This window comes from Agelaius phoeniceus, chromosome 7 (genome assembly GCF_051311805.1).
Source record: "Agelaius phoeniceus isolate bAgePho1 chromosome 7, bAgePho1.hap1, whole genome shotgun sequence".
NCBI classification, from domain to species: Eukaryota; Metazoa; Chordata; class Aves; order Passeriformes; family Icteridae; genus Agelaius; species Agelaius phoeniceus.
The window spans coordinates 47149427-47165942 of record NC_135271.1 but is presented as its reverse complement, the minus strand read 5'-3'; the positions used below and the strand labels follow the sequence as shown (position 1 = coordinate 47165942).

At 44.0% G+C, this 16516-nt stretch overlaps 1 protein-coding gene across 14 annotated transcripts in view; it reads left to right on the top strand.

Moving 5' to 3' along the window:
- The window catches only part of QTMAN (queuosine-tRNA mannosyltransferase), a 318519-nt gene that overhangs the window by 191422 nt on the left and 110581 nt on the right, over window positions 1-16516 (top strand). Inside the window, exons 12-13 of one of the 14 annotated variants that reach the window (XR_013183107.1) lie at window positions 4722-4849; window positions 6782-6797. The exons of 10 other annotated variants lie outside the window; for them this stretch is intronic. Coding sequence is in view for 3 of the 4 variants with exons in the window: in XM_077181762.1 (XP_077037877.1) it covers window positions 4722-4849; window positions 6782-6921 (268 nt within the window). In the remaining variant the exon portion in view is untranslated. Of the gene's footprint in view, window positions 1-4721; window positions 4861-6781; window positions 10599-16516 lie in introns of those variants that run through there. 3 more of the 14 variants (XM_077181762.1, XM_077181753.1, XM_077181756.1) reach the window with 3 other exon arrangements.

Here is a 16516-nt window from a genome sequence, read left to right as displayed (position 1 = left end):
GCCAGCTTTGCCAAAGGCAGCTGCTCTGGGAGCCCGGATCTGCCTCGTTATCCACAGAGAATATCCTCGGCACACAAAACTTTCTCTGTGGGAAGGCTGGGGTGTGGGAATGGATCCTGCGCTGACACGACTGTGATGAGCGGGGAGATGCTCCCCTCCAGTGCAGCTTGTTGCTGTCGGAAGAACAAATCAAGGAATTGTCAGATAAAGCCGAGAGAATCAGTAAAAATCAGCGACATCCAGAATTCAGGGCCAAAGACTTACAACTGCCCCTGTCTTGTGCTGTGAAATCCTTCTGCCGGGGAGGGGGCTGGATTCCTCCCGATTCCCTTACGTGACAAAACACAGGCGGAAAAGCGACTCTCGCGAATGCCTTTGTGGTGGAAGGCTCAGGATTCTATCTGAGGATCTGATTCTTAGTCACATCTGTCTGTCTTGTTGTATGAATATTGATAATGAAGTCAGAAAGAGAGACTTGTCATCCTAAGTGCAGCAGACTCTGGCACTTGCCTGCTCAGGAGGAGGCGGCTCTGCTGCTTCGCTGCTGTCGGTGGTGTCGGTTTGTTGAAATAATATGTCTCTGCCAGCTGAGAATCTGGCCTTGAAATGAGAAAAGTTGAGATTCCCATTGTTGAATTAGTTTGGCCACATTAAAAATACGTTGCTCTAGAAATGTGTATATGAATATGCTAATGTTTATTTTGCTAAATGTGCTTGCCAGGATGTGCCATGTGGCTGAGTTAGTGTTACTTTAAGAATCCTAATTTTTTGCCTTTTCAGACTTTGGATCTTTTAAACTTGTAAACACAGCATTTTGCTGGCAAAAGCCTCTATGATTTTATGCATACAGCTGACTTTTATCTTCACTTTTTACATCACCTTAATACTGAGAGAGAGAAAGCACTCATCTGTTTATGATAAGTTTATCAGAAATACTCCAAAGTTTTCCATGACTAAGATATTATATTGTTACAGTGGCTTGCTACAGGGTAATTTCTAGACAACAAACAGAATATTTCAAAGCCCAGATGTCCTGTTTAGACAAGGGGGTTTATATTGATTAGGATCTGCTTTCACCTAACATCGTGTAGTAAATATCACAAAGACGTAATTAGAAAATTTGGTACAATATTTAGTCCTAGTCCCTGTGTGCCAGAATTGTTTGACTACTGAGAAACTGGAGCTTGTTTGCATCCCAGTGTGTTGTGAAATGCAAACTTCAAAGAAAATATTATATCTCCCAACTCCAGCTCGTGAGAGTCTTGGAAGTATAATACAGAAAGGCTTAACAATCCCTGCTGAGGAAAGGGCAATTTGACACTGAAACTACTGTTAAAGCACCGTTGACACTCTGGTGGGCAAAAAGTGCTTATTAGAGGAGTCTAGTTACAGTCTCAGGAGCCAGGCAGAGAAAACGCACCCGAGTCATTGTGAAAATTGGCAAGTTGCACCAAATAGATGTGTTTTGTGTATGTGTCTGTGCTATTTTTTTTCTCCCCCTCCTTAACTACACGTATCTCCATGTTTGCTTCGTAGGCTTTCCATAAGATTGGGGCCCTTGCGATATTCAAATAAAATATTTAGATTTGCAAAACTTCTGGAAGCCAGATTTTAAGGGAAAAAAGAAGTTTTTTGTCAGATTGTCAATGTCTGAATTTCATCACAATCTGTTCAGCTGTTTGTTGCAGGCAGGCGTAAAACATAGTGGGTAAGTGTGTGTTTGTACTTCTTATACATATTGAAAGAGGGCTGCCTAATCCCCTTGATGAGGAAAGCTCTGTAAATTATATACATCTGCAGGCACTGTTCATGGGTAGTACAGAAGCAGAGAGGCAGATCAGCAATTTGAGGGAGCAAATAAGAGTTTTATCACAAAGTCGGCGATTGGGACCCTCAGAGCAGCCCAGCCTCCTGGTGATGTCATTTACTTGTGGGTTTGTTTGGGGTTTTTTTTGAATGACCCGAATGTTCCGCCTTAAAATCTTTGCCTAGGAGGCCCTTCTATGCACCCAGGATTTCTGGCAAGAGAAAAAAAAATATTTGCTGATGACAGCTCTGAATATATTCTCTTTAATTGTCACTTATGTCTCTGTCCCATCCTCTGCACCGTGCTAAAAATAGTAGTTTGGGTTGATGGTTTCAACACCATCTAATGTATGTATATTATTGCATACAAAACCTACATAAAAATGTCAGGAATGAGACCTAACCCAGGAATAAAATTGAAAATCACAAACATGAGAGAAGACCCAAATAATGAGGGTGTTGCAGGGAAATGTTGTATTGATGTCTCTGTGTAAATACATGCAGGCAGAACACTAAAAATCCCACCACCTTCCATGCATAGAGGATTCCTAGAATAATATTTGCCTATTTTTTTGTAAATATGTAGGTAGTGTTTATATTTATCCTCAGCCTTTCCCTCTTTCCTTTAAGAGTGTGATTTGATAATTATGCTACAACACTTGTAAGGTAAGTGCAGGGCATATTTTCCTGTCCATTTTGCAGAGGATAAATTTCTCCAAATCGTACAGCAAGTGTCTGGCAGAAGTGAGACTGACACCAAGGATAAAATCCCTTTGATTTCAGTGAGGCAAAGATTTTATTCCAGGAGTTTTGTCTCCACTTCTCCACTCTGTCTCTTATGCCCTGGGTATTCTGGGCTTTTGTTGCTACTTGATCCAAGCCTTGGCTCATTGGGTTAAAGGAAAGTCTGACAAAGAGGCAGCAATGGTAGTGTTAATGTGACACTGTAGTTATGGTTTTGTCAGCATTTCCATTATAAACTTCTGTTTGCAGCAATTATAAATCAGCCATGAAAAAAAAAAAAAAAGGAAAGAAAAGAAATCACTGTGAAGTAAAACTTGGCATGCCAGAGTCCAGGAGGGAATTTTGAGCTTTTGGAAATAATGGCTTCTGATTACCATAGACAGGCATGACATGATGTGCAAATATACACTCCACATTGCACTGGAAAAAAATCAGAACAAGTGTCACCACTTTGTCATGGCCAAAGTGTGAGGGAAAGAGGGTCTTCCTGACTTTTTGGAAATGCGAGAAATATTTTATTATTCTCAGAAACCTCCTATTAATGCCCTTAACTACTCCTTAATTTTTCCTGTTTACTTTGTATCGTCCCATGTCAGGGAAAGAGGATGGCTGGCTTTGGGGTGTGCAGTGGATCAGGCAGTCAGCTGGTGTTGATCATCATCACAGCTCCACCCAAGTCCAGTGAAGTGAGGTTGGCTTACATCAGCGGACAGTCTGGCTCCATATCACCTTTCCACAGCAGGCTGAGGCATTTGCTACCCATTTGGAGCCCTAGTTAGTGTTTGTTTAACTTTGGAAGTCCATTCTGCCATACTGATTGAATTCCAGTGGTGGGATAGGCACAAACTGACTTGAAAGTGTTTTTGCTGAGGACGTAGTTCGTTATTTGGAAGTTGCATTGTGCTGATATTTACTATATTGTATTCCAGGCTTTTTCCTGCTGCACAGCAGAGCGATGGAGCAGTTGCTGCTCAGCCAGTTTACAACTGTCAGGCCCGTCCAAGAGGCTGCAACCATTCACCTACCCTGCACCCAAACCATGATTTTGCAGGATGAAGCTGAGTCACTGCCCATTCTGGGTCAGAGCTCTGGGCTGAGCTCCCTCCTGCATCATCATCGCTCGTGAGTCAGGCGAAAGACGAGCTGCTGGCTCGTGGGAGCAGCATTCCCCAGCAGCCCGGCTGGAACCCGAGTCCTTACTTCTGAATTCAGCTTGGAAATAACGACAGCGCCTCTGCAGCTTTGGCTTTCGGTGGTGCTGCTAATAACTGAGTGCTAAATGTGGAGCAGCTCTGCAGGGGTGTCCCAGAGTCGGGTTACGGGGAGCAGGCGTCAAAACAAAGGTGTGGCAAACTCGGGGTAACTCGTTGAATTGCGCGCCGGGGTTGGGTGTAGGGAGGAGAAGCAGCAAAACTCCTTGCTGGGGTTTTTTTAGATGTGACATTTCAGTGATGTACCAACAGAGGAAATTTTGCTTGCAGAATCCTGTGAGCAAAACACTTCTGAGAATGTATGTATACAATTGTTTAAAAAAACACAGGGTTACTGACACAGATGCCAATTTGGTAGGGCATATGGAACATTTACACTTGCCTTTTTCATTCTTTCTTGCTACAGCTGGTACTGATTTAGTATGTGAAATTTTACTAGCAGGAGTGCTAATCAAGACAGAGATTTCTGTGAGGATTTAGTCATTTATGTGGAGGAAAACTATGGGTATCATTAAAAAGTACAAGATCATCTTTGAGAGGAGCATTATCATTAGCAACCTAATTTTTAAAGCAAACAGGGGGAAAAGCCTACTGTATATCCTCAACAGCAGTGGCAGCAGCAGCAAATGATGTTCTTGTAATATTCAGTCATGTCACCTCTCTCTAAGTTTGAGCAAAGAGAATTTGAAATTCACTTGAAAAAAGAAGGCAATAGATGCTCCAAGTGCTTTTTCAGCCAGTGTGATAGCCTGTTCTGCTACATCAAATGGACATGGCTGGGAATGGGATTAAATCCAAAAGCCACATTCAAATTTTGGATCTGTGTTTGAATCTGAGGCCTCCATTCAAACCTAACTCTGTGATGGGGCTGCCTTTCACCATCTTGGCATTTGAGAAAGGGCCAACAGTATCCCACATCTAAAATCCAGAGTTCGTAAAAGTTCCCTTCCTTTTTTTCAGGAATTGCAGTCTGGGCCTGGAATGGAGACATTCAGATATTAAATACCAATTTTGGCCAATTTCTGACGGGACAAGAAATACCATATTCCACCAAGAAGGCAACGAGAGCGTGTTACTTGTCCAAAGAGGTGATTTTTGCGTTACACAGGGTGTAAAAAATTATGCCTGGATTTAACTGCTGCTTCCTGCCAAGATTATTCCAGTGCAAACAGCAAGAGAATAACTGCTGTGTGTTAAGTGTGCTGTACAGGTGGCCCAGTGACAGGGGAGACCTGAGCAGTAAAAGCCAACATCTGCGGCCGGAGGTGCCTGAGCGCGGTGGAGCCACGTGATGCTCCCCGTGGTGGGCAGCCAGCTGCCCCTCTCATGGCTCTGCCCTCATGGAGAGATGTGAGAGCAGCTCTGGAGTGCTCCCCCTGCCCTTTCCTTGCTGCTTTCCCAGCTAGTTTGGGGACTATGAGGGAAGACAATGTGGGGAGAATGCTGGGGTGATGCCCCCGGGTGATGGCGTTCTGAAATGTCTCGAGGTTTGCTGGTCGACACACACAATAAATAAATACCTGCCTGCAACTGCACAGGAATTCATCCCAGCTTCTCAGGGATTGGCTTCATGTTGAACTTTCTGAATTCATCACAGCTTCTCAGGGATTGGCTTCATGTTGAACTTTCTGAATGTCTTTGCAAGCTGCTCCACTTTGCCATGACAGCCACTCTTTCCTGAGGCAAGATAACACTGCGGAGGGTTTGGAGAAAAAAATCAAGGCCCCTTCATTTTGCCTCAAGAGAGGCATCCCAAGTGCCTCTCTTGTTGGGAAAGGTAGTAAATTTTAGGCAGATCCCAGATATCACTGGATTCAGTAGCTTTACTGCAGTGCAGATGGGAGAGGTCTCCTTTGACCCCTACAGGTAATGGCTTTCTTGTGGAAACTTCACAAATGCTGCAAGGTTATCTCACGTATTTTGGGATCTACCAGGGCTTAAACTCTTGAAAGAGCCCTGCTAAGTTGGAATTAAATCCCTTTTTTCACTTTCACAACAGCACATTTCGTTTAGTTATGACTAAAAATTTCCTAACATTACTATTTTCCAATATCCCACCTTTTTAATCACGAGCAGAAAAGCTGAAGACTTATTGTAGACCTAAAAAGAACTACATGACTCCTGGATCCCAACAATGACAATTTTCACTTAAAAGGCTTTTTTTCCCAAAATACATATACCACTAAACGTGATATCTCTGGGGGGCAGGGAAATGGCCATCAGGCTAATTAGCTCAAGGCAAGCGAAACCATAGGGAAAAAGGAAAAACAGCATTTATGTTGGCTTGAGCATTGCTGCTTACACTAAAACTGCTTGGATGTCTGTGAAAGCCATGCAGAGGTGCTTCTGGCTTTGTGGGCTGTGGGAGTGGGTCAGCTTCTTGTCTGATAGCATCAGGGCATCCCAGACCTGATGCTGTCAGCATGGGAGCTCCCTTCTCCAAAAACCTCAAGCATTTGACCTGTGTTGTTACAGCTGTCCAAACTTCCTAGCATAGCAAGGTGAAAGAATCTAATACTGGGTCAGAGCAGGAATATCACAGGATTTGCCTCTGCCTCCCAGAAAGAAAATGAAGTGAGTCATGATGGAGATTTCACTGTTGCCATCAATAAGAACAGTTACATCACCAAAAATGCGCAGTGCAGCGAGCTGAAGTCTTAGACAGTTTGTGATGTTTAAACATCTTAAGCACTGTTGAGCGTTTTCTCTACATTTCTTGATATGGCACTGTGGTTTTATTTAAGCAATCCCGAAAATCGTGGCCAGCTGCACCATCTGCCAGAGATGATGCAGGATGGGTGCCTCCAGCATGTCAGCGCTCAGATGTCATTTAAAAGGGAAATGCTTTCTGTACTGGGAAGAGGGCAGAGACAAAGAGCCTGGGCAGGCAGCAGCCTGTGCTAAGTGGAAAGAAGAATTGATACCTTTTCTAAGGCCTGACCCGAACATCTGAGTTCCTTCCCTTGGGGTTTCTCACGTCCAAATGTTCGTTTTTTTTCTTTCTTTTTTTTTTTAAGAAGTGTGTGTATGTCTGTCTGGTTTTTTTTTTTTTTTTTTTTTTCTTGGCACTGACAGATCCAAAAAGGTTCTGAGAGATAAAGACCCCTCTGATGTTGAACAGGTGGCTTGTCCAGGCCATCGAGCACGATGGTGGCTGTGAGAGCAGAGCGCGTGGCGGTCCCACCTCGGCGCGGGGGCGCGGCGGGGATGCGGTTGGCATTTAAAGGTCAGTCCTGGCAGGTCCTCGGCGCGTTCCCAGCAGCAGGTGACCTCCGTGACTGCTCTCCCCATCTCACACATCCGCCTCATCAAGGAGCCAGGCTGCACCTTTATGAAACTGTTTGCAGAAGAACGAGGCGTGATCACAACTAAGCTGAAGGGTGTCATATTCACTTTACCACCGACATGAGGACCAGTGGTTGAATATTCGATTACATGTCAGTCACAGCACATTAGGCAATCTTCCAGTCTGCCAGCTTTGCCCTTCCCAGCTCCCAGCTAAGTGTCATCAGGAAAGAAGTAGCACTGTGAAGGCAGGAATTGGCTTGCTCCGGGAGGTTTGGTCTCCATGAAAAATGTCCTCTCTTATCATTCCAGTGAGTCTATTGTTTCCCCCATGCTCTGGAGAGAGGAGGGTTGTTCGTGCCTCCTGACTCCACTCATGGTGCAGTTGCTACTCAATTTTGTCTCTAGATCCAAAGGTATAAATGTGTGCAAAAGCAGCAAATGTTGTACTGAAAAATTAGGGAGCCTGTCATTCCAACTACATTACCAAAAATATTCTGCTCTTTCAAATAAAGTGGCTATAAAAACTTGTTGCTCTGACCAAGCATTTTCTGGACTGTTTTGCTTGCAAATTACTGAGTGAAAATATGCTAGGAGTGGAAGCTAAGGACTGTGGACAATTTCCCACTTTGCTTAAGCCAGAAAAATCCCATCTCAGCTCCAAGAAGGAAACTACTTTCCAAAATCTCACTCAGAAAGTCCCAGTTCAGCTGGAACGAGCTGCTCCGTTTGCACTCAGTGGTTTCTGGAATAATAAAAAGCCCTGTATGCCCATGCCGGCAAGCACAAGCACCAAAGGATAACGTGGGTAGATAATTCCCTTTTGGAATTGGCATTAGGGGCTTATTATGGTTTTTGTTAGGCCTGTTAGCACCAGCTAGGTGAGAAGTAAAAGGGTGGAGTTCCCACTTTGCATCTTCTGCTCCCAAGATAGAGCTGCGCCTCCTGTTTGGAAAGTTTCAAAGTGAATTTGAAATCAAAGGAGACAACACTGCCATGACTGGGTGGGACATTCATAAGCAGAACTTTAGCTTTGTCTACTTTGATTTCAGATTCACTTTGAGTGTTTTTCTGACAGGAAGTGCAGGCATCACAAGACTCTTGGTAGCAGCATCACCATTAACTTTCCAAGTGACCCCTACTATTTAGCTGGAGAGACAATAAGATTGTGGTGGGTGTCAATGGGAATAACCTTTATGATACTTCCAAAGCTTCAATTCTGTCCTCAGGCTCCACAACTCCAAGAAATACTTAGAGGGAGAGACTGCCTGCAGAGTGAGGAGTGCAGTGTGATGGATGAAACAATAAAAATGACACCGCTGGTAAAACTGAAAGTTTATGTGTTGTGCCTATGATTGATGTCAGGGTGGTGGCATCCGGACCCTGTGTCATATTACGGGTGCAGCGTGAGACCCTGTGTGTGGCAGGATGGCTGCACCCATGGCTGGTAAGTCCAGGGAGGTGAATTTGGCCTGCCTGGTGTATGGTGAAAAGAACACCTCCACGAGGAATTGTCTGCAAGGATTGAGGGCAGCTCTCAGCAAAAGAGTGAGGTGGAAAGTGCAGGTCTCCATTTTGGATTGCTCTTGGAGAAAATGGCTGTTTTCCCCCTGCATCACCCTGCTCTTCCTTGCCCATGTTTGAAAAGGGCATCCTGAGTGCTGACAGCAGAGCTGTTACAGACAGAAGGGCTGGGCTGAGAGCAGCCAGGGAAATGCACCTTACTTTTAAAAAGAAAGATGTGCCTTGACAGCTTGCCAAATGCCACATCTGCCTCTCTTTGCACCTCTGTGGGTGAAGCTGAACAGCAAGGTGGTGAAGATGAGAGAACTTATCCATTAACTGTGTGAGATCCACTCTCTCCTTTCCTGTACAACAGCTGTAGGTGATTCCTGACTGGAAGGACCTCCTGGAAACCCCATCTGCAGCACCTGGGGGGAGGCACAGCTGCAAGCTCCCTGTGGTGGGGTGAGGAGGCACCACACCACCAACACCTCAGATGGGCTGGGAGGAGGCTGGGGAGCATGGGCACTGGTAAATGGCTTCATTTCCCCCTCCACTTCCCCCCACCATTGTTGGTTGTCTTTGCTGCTGGAAATTTTTTCATGTTTCATGATGTCTCCCCATTGGGGAATGCTGATGAGGACATGCAAGCCACAATGATCTTGGAATTGGTTGTTTCTCAAGAGCTGAATCTGTCCTTCAGTTAACCAGGCAAGTCTAACTTGGTTTATCTGATTAGGTGGAAGGATTTGGTCGTTGTATCTCTAGTGTTGCATTTTCATTTCCTGCTCACAACGACACTAAATCATAACCTGCTGGTCTGCAGGTATCTTGGTGGGAATATTTTGCCTGTGACACTGGGTCTGTATTTTGCATGCAGCACATTGGCATTGTGTAAGTGTTATGAACAAGTTCTATTATCTTTGAAGCCACAGAAACAACAGTTATAATTATAGTCTGAAGATGCTGTAGTGTTTCAAATGTGCCTGCAGTAGTAGTGCTGTGATGAAAACACAGTGTGTCCCTGCAGCTTTTGCTGTGTTCAATGACATCATAATTATGTTGCATTCGAGCTTATACTTCTGTCCTTAAACACAAACAGCTTGTGTGAAATCTCTTGGGTTTTCCTTCTCATTTCTTGAGATAGTCCCTGGACTTAAATTAGTTGAAGCAGTGAATAAGGTAGTGTGGTGCATTTTATAGGCTTTGTCTTGGGTTTTGCTGTGGATAAGTTGTAGGTAGTTCGTGTGTGGGATTTGAAAAATGAATGAATGTTGTTTAAAACCTCCAAAAGGGCATCTGCTGCTTGTTGGGCTGTGATTTCCTAGTCCTGGGGTATTTGACAGTCCTGTGATTTGTGATAATGGAATTACTGAAAAAAAAATCAACAAAGACATGACACTGTGAATGTGCAAAACAAAATTTTTATTTCTGGAGTGAGTGCACTTTTAAGGTTGAAATGCCTCAGGCATGTGGCCTTAAGTGTCAATCTACCTGAGCCTTCTCCCAAGTGGAGATGTGTAACCACACCCCAGTGGCACAACTGTGAAAAGCTGTCCAGGCACCCATGTGCCTCCATCTTCTTTAAAGCTGATTTCATGCCTGCTCATGCTTGTTCACGAAGTTCCAAGAAAGATTTTATCTTGTTTCAGTTTTTCATTTAAATTGTCCTAAAACACAAGGAGCTCTGCTTGGATCACACTCACTAGATGCCCAGAGGTTTCAGTTTCTAAAGATGAGTTTTTCAGCCTGAAAATTGAACCTGAATTCCTTGTTGCTCCCTGGGGATAGAGCAGTGTGTCCACATCCCTCTCTCCCATTGGAGAGCAGTGGCATTGATACTGGTGCTGTAGCACTGAGGCAGCCCAAGCACATCTTTGAGCCCATAGCCAGAGGTGTTATGAACACTAGGAACCACAGTAACATCTAAAAATAACCACAGTGAAAAACTGGTTGAAGAATAAGGCAAGAATTTTCCAACAAATATCTAATTACTATATTAAAAATATTTCTTTCATGTAAGACTTAGCTTAACTAACTCTGTAAATTAAATGTGGCATCTTTCTAATGCTTCTCCGAGTCTCTGTGATTGTTTTCATTATTGTTACGATTGTAACTGTTACTAGAATGAAATTATTTACACATAGAGCTAAATGATTATTTTCATTGCTATTCAGCTCCTGGCTGCATTAGACAGTAATGCAGCCACAAAACACTCATCCTCTTCAAAGCTGCAGGTTTCCCCATTTTTGGAGTGCCTGTGACCTGATGTTCCCACTGTTTGTGCATTTAGGGTGTATCAAGTGGAAAATGGCAAATAAAGGGTCCTCTGCCATCACAGCACAGTGGAGCTGCTTTGGGATTTTTTTACTGCATGGTGGGCACTCAACCACTCTCTGCCCACTCTGGGAGCCTTCTCCATGATTGTTCCCACTTCAGGAGGCCCTTTTCCATGTGGGAACACCTGCTCATCCTAAAAAAATGCCCCTTAGTATGTGACTCCATACAGGCTCTACTGGTGCTTTAGAAGCTTCCCTCAAGTTTTAGGACCTTTTTCCTATTTGCCTTTGGTAAACCTGGATAGCATGGAAACATCCCCAGGACAGCAGAGCCTTGGTGTAACCACTGACCAGTAGGGCCATAAAAGCTGATGAGGTGTGTGAGCAGCAGAGCACATAATGACCCTGAGTCCATGGCACTTCATCTTTAACACATGGACAGATACGGTCCAGTGGGTAAAGCACTCATGTGAGAGCCAGGAGAACTCACTTTGGATCCTGGATTGGCCCCTGCCTTGCCTGTGACCTTTTGATGGTCGTTTCCCTACCCATGGCTTTGCTGTTTTCCAGTCTGGGAAGAAGGGGGGAATGTAAGGGTCAGGTGTGGGGGGTTGCCACGCCACATCCTGATTTATGAGAGGTCACAACCATCGTGTCTGAGATCCTAATGGGAGATTCTGGAGAAGTGCAGGGAGCTGGGCAGGTGCTTGGCTGGAGCATAGCTCAATTCAAATCAGCATAGCTCAATTAAAATCAATAGATTTATTTCCATCTGGAGTGATAAAGGCTTTCCCCAGAGTTAGACCACTGGTCCTTAGTATGTAAGAGGAGTTAGGGATGCTGATCCTTCTCTCCCAGGAAAGGTTGTGCCCAAGAACATGAATTTATGGACAAAAGGCTGTGGGATTTGTTAACAAACAAGAAGGATGTGTGGAAGTGAATCTTAGGGCAATTTTATTTAGTAAACATGGAAAATGAACTAGAAACTCTCCAGTTACCTTTGACTCCTTGGCAAGGGCAAATTAAAATTGGCAACCCTCTGTCTAGCAATCTAAAAGCATTAACATCTGCAGAGCTTTTGTTGGTAAATTTATGGAACAGATTGAGTAAAATTGATGTAAAAATGGAGCAGGCTTTGGATATGAGCAACTTTCAGAGTAGATATTCTTTCTGGAATTGGTCCACAGCTTGTGCTAGTTTAGATAAACTTGCCTAGTTGACCTACTTCAAATCCTAACCTGGCTGCTCTTAAAATAATTAAAAAAAAATATCCCCCAGTTCTAGATGCAAAACAAACTGACATAAACCCAATTTTAAAGTATTCACAAAAAAATTATGAAGTGTTTTAAAAGCATTTCAGTTAAAAGAAAAATCACAGCTGAATGCAGGGAACTTTTGCTTAGACTGGGCCTTCATTTCCAAAATCTGTACAGTAATATGACACAATAGACTGAGGTGCTGATTATGCCACAGATAATGTAGTTGTTAATGATCAAGTTAATGTTAAAAGCCATTACTGCTCATTGACATAATTCTCAGAACATTATACTGGAGAAGTGCACCTTTTGTGTAGCAACAAAATGACAAAATTGAAATGTTAAAAGTTGAGTGCCTGAATAATAGCCTGTGAAATCATTTAGACAAGATCATTGTTGTTGCTATTGTAAAAGAACCAGAGAGTGACAGAATGAGACAAAAAAAAGGAGGGGGAGGAAAGGGAAAAAAAAAAATAAAAAGCAGGCACCAGAGTGTCTCTTTCCTGAAGGGAGATGTAAGGTAGAGAGGATTCCTGCTCCTCTGTTCTCTGTCAGCCTCTGCAATTTGGAGGGTCTTCCTCTAACAACAGAGCACCCTCCTCTGGCAGCTCGCCAAAAATGAACGCCTGGCTGGAAGTGCTGGGATGGGGACAGGACCCCTCCTGTAGCATCATCCCAATCCGGGCTGGGAGGCTTCACCGGCACGGGGGAAGAGCCTTTTTCTGTCTGCTTGCCAGGGAAATCTAGGACAGTGGCCCAAACGTTACGTTAAAAAAATTAAAAAAAAAAAATATATATATATATAAATCGTGGAAGTTTTTTGCTGTTTTTCCCTGAGAGGGGGTCCTGTGCGATTGCAGCTGCTTTTGTGGGCTGGGAGTCTTCACCTTAAACCTGGAGGATTTGCAGGTCACTTTTGAAAAGTGTCTGTGCCCTGTGCCACCCACGGGCATCTCTGACTCTCTGGGCTTTAATAAAGCCAAGAAAGAGTGCAGAATTGTGGTAATGGGCTCCGCAACAGACAGACCATTAAACGCCTGCAGTGGAGGGACACTTTACTGAGCAATATACTATACAACAAGCCCGTGTTAAAACATTGACCCACAACATTTGGTCCATAAAAATAGTTACATTCGCAGGGACTCCTGGCAGTGATAGTTTTAATGTAGGGTCTGTGTCATGGTATAAAATAAATGACTTCCAACATTACAGTAAAGGCTTAAAAAGCTCCATTGAAAATCTTTCTGTGCAAAGCAATGAGCACACAGTGCAAGTACCTGCAAGCCATGGTAGTTTCATTCCTGAACCACCCTCAACGATCTCCTTTTGTGCAGAAACACCCTTCAGCCCAAAAGCCAGGCCCTCCCAGCCCTCCTTGCTATCCTTGCAATGTCAGGAAAATCGCTGTGAAAAAGGCATTGAGGGGCACTTCACTGGATTATGTTTTCATCCTGGATATTCCACAAACACGGTTTTCTACTCTTCTAAAGAACCACCTGTATCAATTGGACTTGGTTTGTTTAGCATCTCCCAGCACAAAAATATCACAGAAATCTCACGCAACCTTTTATGAAGCTGCTTCTTTTTATTAAGTTCTAGTAAGAGCTAATAAACGCAAGGAGTTTCAGTGTCATTTAATGCAGTTTACCTCCTTTTCTCCAGCATGAGCCACTTCCAGCCATTTTTTTTGTTTTCAGGTGGGGAGGTTAAAATCCAAGAATGCCCATCTCAAATCAAGAGACTTCTCCCTGCAAGCTGCCAGCCCACCCTCCAGCCTTCACTGTTTTCCTCTGTAAAGCATTAACTTTCCTGGAGGGCTTTGATTATTGTCCCCCTGTGGTTCCTGTAAGCTCCCACAAAAGCATCCAGTACATTCTGTGCCTCCAGTGACTGTCTTTCTCAGGATATCTTACTACAGGGTCTGCTACTCTTGGCACCCTCTTCCTGTGACCCCAGCCACTATTGAATTAAATCTCCTCCATGCTCTGGCTATGAATTGCAGCCTAAAGTCCATAACTAAACTGTGCATGGTATTGGAATTCAGCAGGAGCTGGGGCCAGCGATTAGGGATGGTAGACCCTGCCACTTTATCTGTCATGACAGGAGGGAAATTTTAGGGAAGGAAAATTACTGGCAGGTCACAGTTTGGAAGGAAGGTAGCACTAGTATAGGGCTTCTGCTGTGCTCACTGCTATGGTGTGAAGGGTTGTGCAATTCCTTAGGAAAAGTTAAAGCTCCACAGAAGGGATTAAACCTTCTTCTGCTGCCTCTTGCTGTGCAGATATGGATTTTTTTGTTTTGTTTTTAAGGTATGATCTTCCAGCTTGAAAAAGCAATTTTATTTTCTTCTGTTTTCGGGAAAGATAAATCCGAACAAGGCAATCTTTTTTTAAAATCAGGAAAACCTGTTACAGAGGCAGATCTCCCCAGCTGGAGGTTTTCCATGCAGGTGTCTTCACCTCTCAGGAACAGCCTGTGTGCTGTTGACCTGCCTGGGTGCAGCTGCTCCTGGGGCTGTGGAGAGCAGATGGTGCCCATGGGGCTGGATCTGGGACCCGAGTGCAGGGCTGGGCTGGGCTGGGTGTGCAGAGCACAGGGCAGGTTATCAGTGAGGTGTTTGTGCTGTCCTGGTGATGGTGAAGGGCTGGCAGGACCTTCCCTGTATTTATATCCCACAATATTGTTATTGTGGTAGCCTTCCAATGGAAGAAAGGAGAAATTTTGACACATGCATCAAGTGCAGGAATAAGAAGTTTAATCTGCCCTGGGGACTGAAACCTGCACTATATCTGTCTAATTTTGCCAGCTCTAGTCCATAAACAGCTTGGATGCAAGAACATGTACCTTCCTGTGCACCCTTGAACGAGCAGTACTCAGTAAAAATGAAATTATTGCTCCTGCCAGTTTTCCCGTTCTTGCCATTTCTTTCTTATCTAACTGCGAGCTAAGGCCAGCTGCTCTTCACCTAGATATTTATTTCTCTTAGATACTAATCAGTTGAGTAATACCTGCAACTCATCAAGTGGAGCTGGGAGTTGTGAGAGCCCGACTGTCACCGAAGCCGCCGGTTCCCCTCCTGCCCCTCTTGGTCTCATCTCGCTGCTGGATTAGAGACGAGATGCAGCTGATCCTGAGCAGAGCCAGCAGACTATAATTCTGAGATAAGGGCTATTGTAACATTCAGGGGTCTGTCCTGGAAAAATGCATGAATCTTGCTGAGGTTTTTTTTTTTTGGTTTTTTTTTTTTTTGCTCTGGCTCAGTTTTGAAAGGGCAATTTAGATGTAACTACTTATCCCTCAGCTAGGGAGGCACCACGGCTTGGGTTAAAAAGCTGATTGGCAAAGCCCAGGGGTGCAGACAGAGGTTAGGGGCTCTGTGAGCCTGATGGGTGCTATCTCTTCCAGTAGCCTGCTTTTGGAGGAGGGGGGAGCTTGTATAAAGTGGTTAAAGTATTATGTGAGGAGAGATGGGTTTCTGAAACACTGCCTGAGCCGTGGCAGTTCAAGGTGAGGGAGCAGATGATGTTTCAAAGGAGATGTGGCAAAGGAAATTAAAGAGTCTGAGATGTGTTACGCAGCTGTGCAGGTGGGGAGAGGCAAGGTGTAAGGCAGGCGATGCTGCAAAGCAAGCATAGGCAAATATTAAATAATTGGAATATGTGTATTGTGTCAAATCCTGCACTGATTTTTCATTGCATGTATATGCTTGGCTTGTCCATCTAGGAGCCTTCAAAACCTAGGTAAAATATGAAAGGTGACCACTAAATTGGTCCCTTTCCCACATTAGTTAACAGTTTCTTAAAATGTGTTTAGGTTAAGAATACCAGAAATCATCCTACCTGTGCACACACCGTTATCTAATTTATGCTATGTCCTTTTTTGTTGCTGCTAAAAAGCCAAAATATTTCCTTGAAAGAGATTAGTTCAAAAGAACTAGGAATATTTCAAGGAAATATTTTAAGAACAGGGAATATTTCAAGGAAATGAAACGCAGACAAGATAAAGCAACTCCTCTTCTTCACCCTACACACAAAGCCCCTTGATTAGTATCAGCTTTAACCAAAAAATGTCCATTCTGTCTGGAAGACCTGAGCCCTATGTGTCACCACAGGAGAAATTTAGGTCTGAACCTGGGTTTTTATGGAGAAAGTGCTGATGCAGCTGCAGCACAGCACAGCTTTATGAATGGGGTGTTGATAAGTGTTGTGAGCAGCCATCATATTGGAATTACAGTGCAAACCAGGCATGTGCACAGGTCACTGCTTTTTATGAACACATGTTCCCAGATCTTATGACAAATAGGAAAGTAGCCCACGTTGACCTTTGAAGCCTGTTGCAAAGTCATTGCTGAGCTATTATTTGAGTAGCTTGAGGTAGAATAATGTTCAACTCAGCTTCCTGGAGCTGCATTTGAAATGCAATTAATTGACTG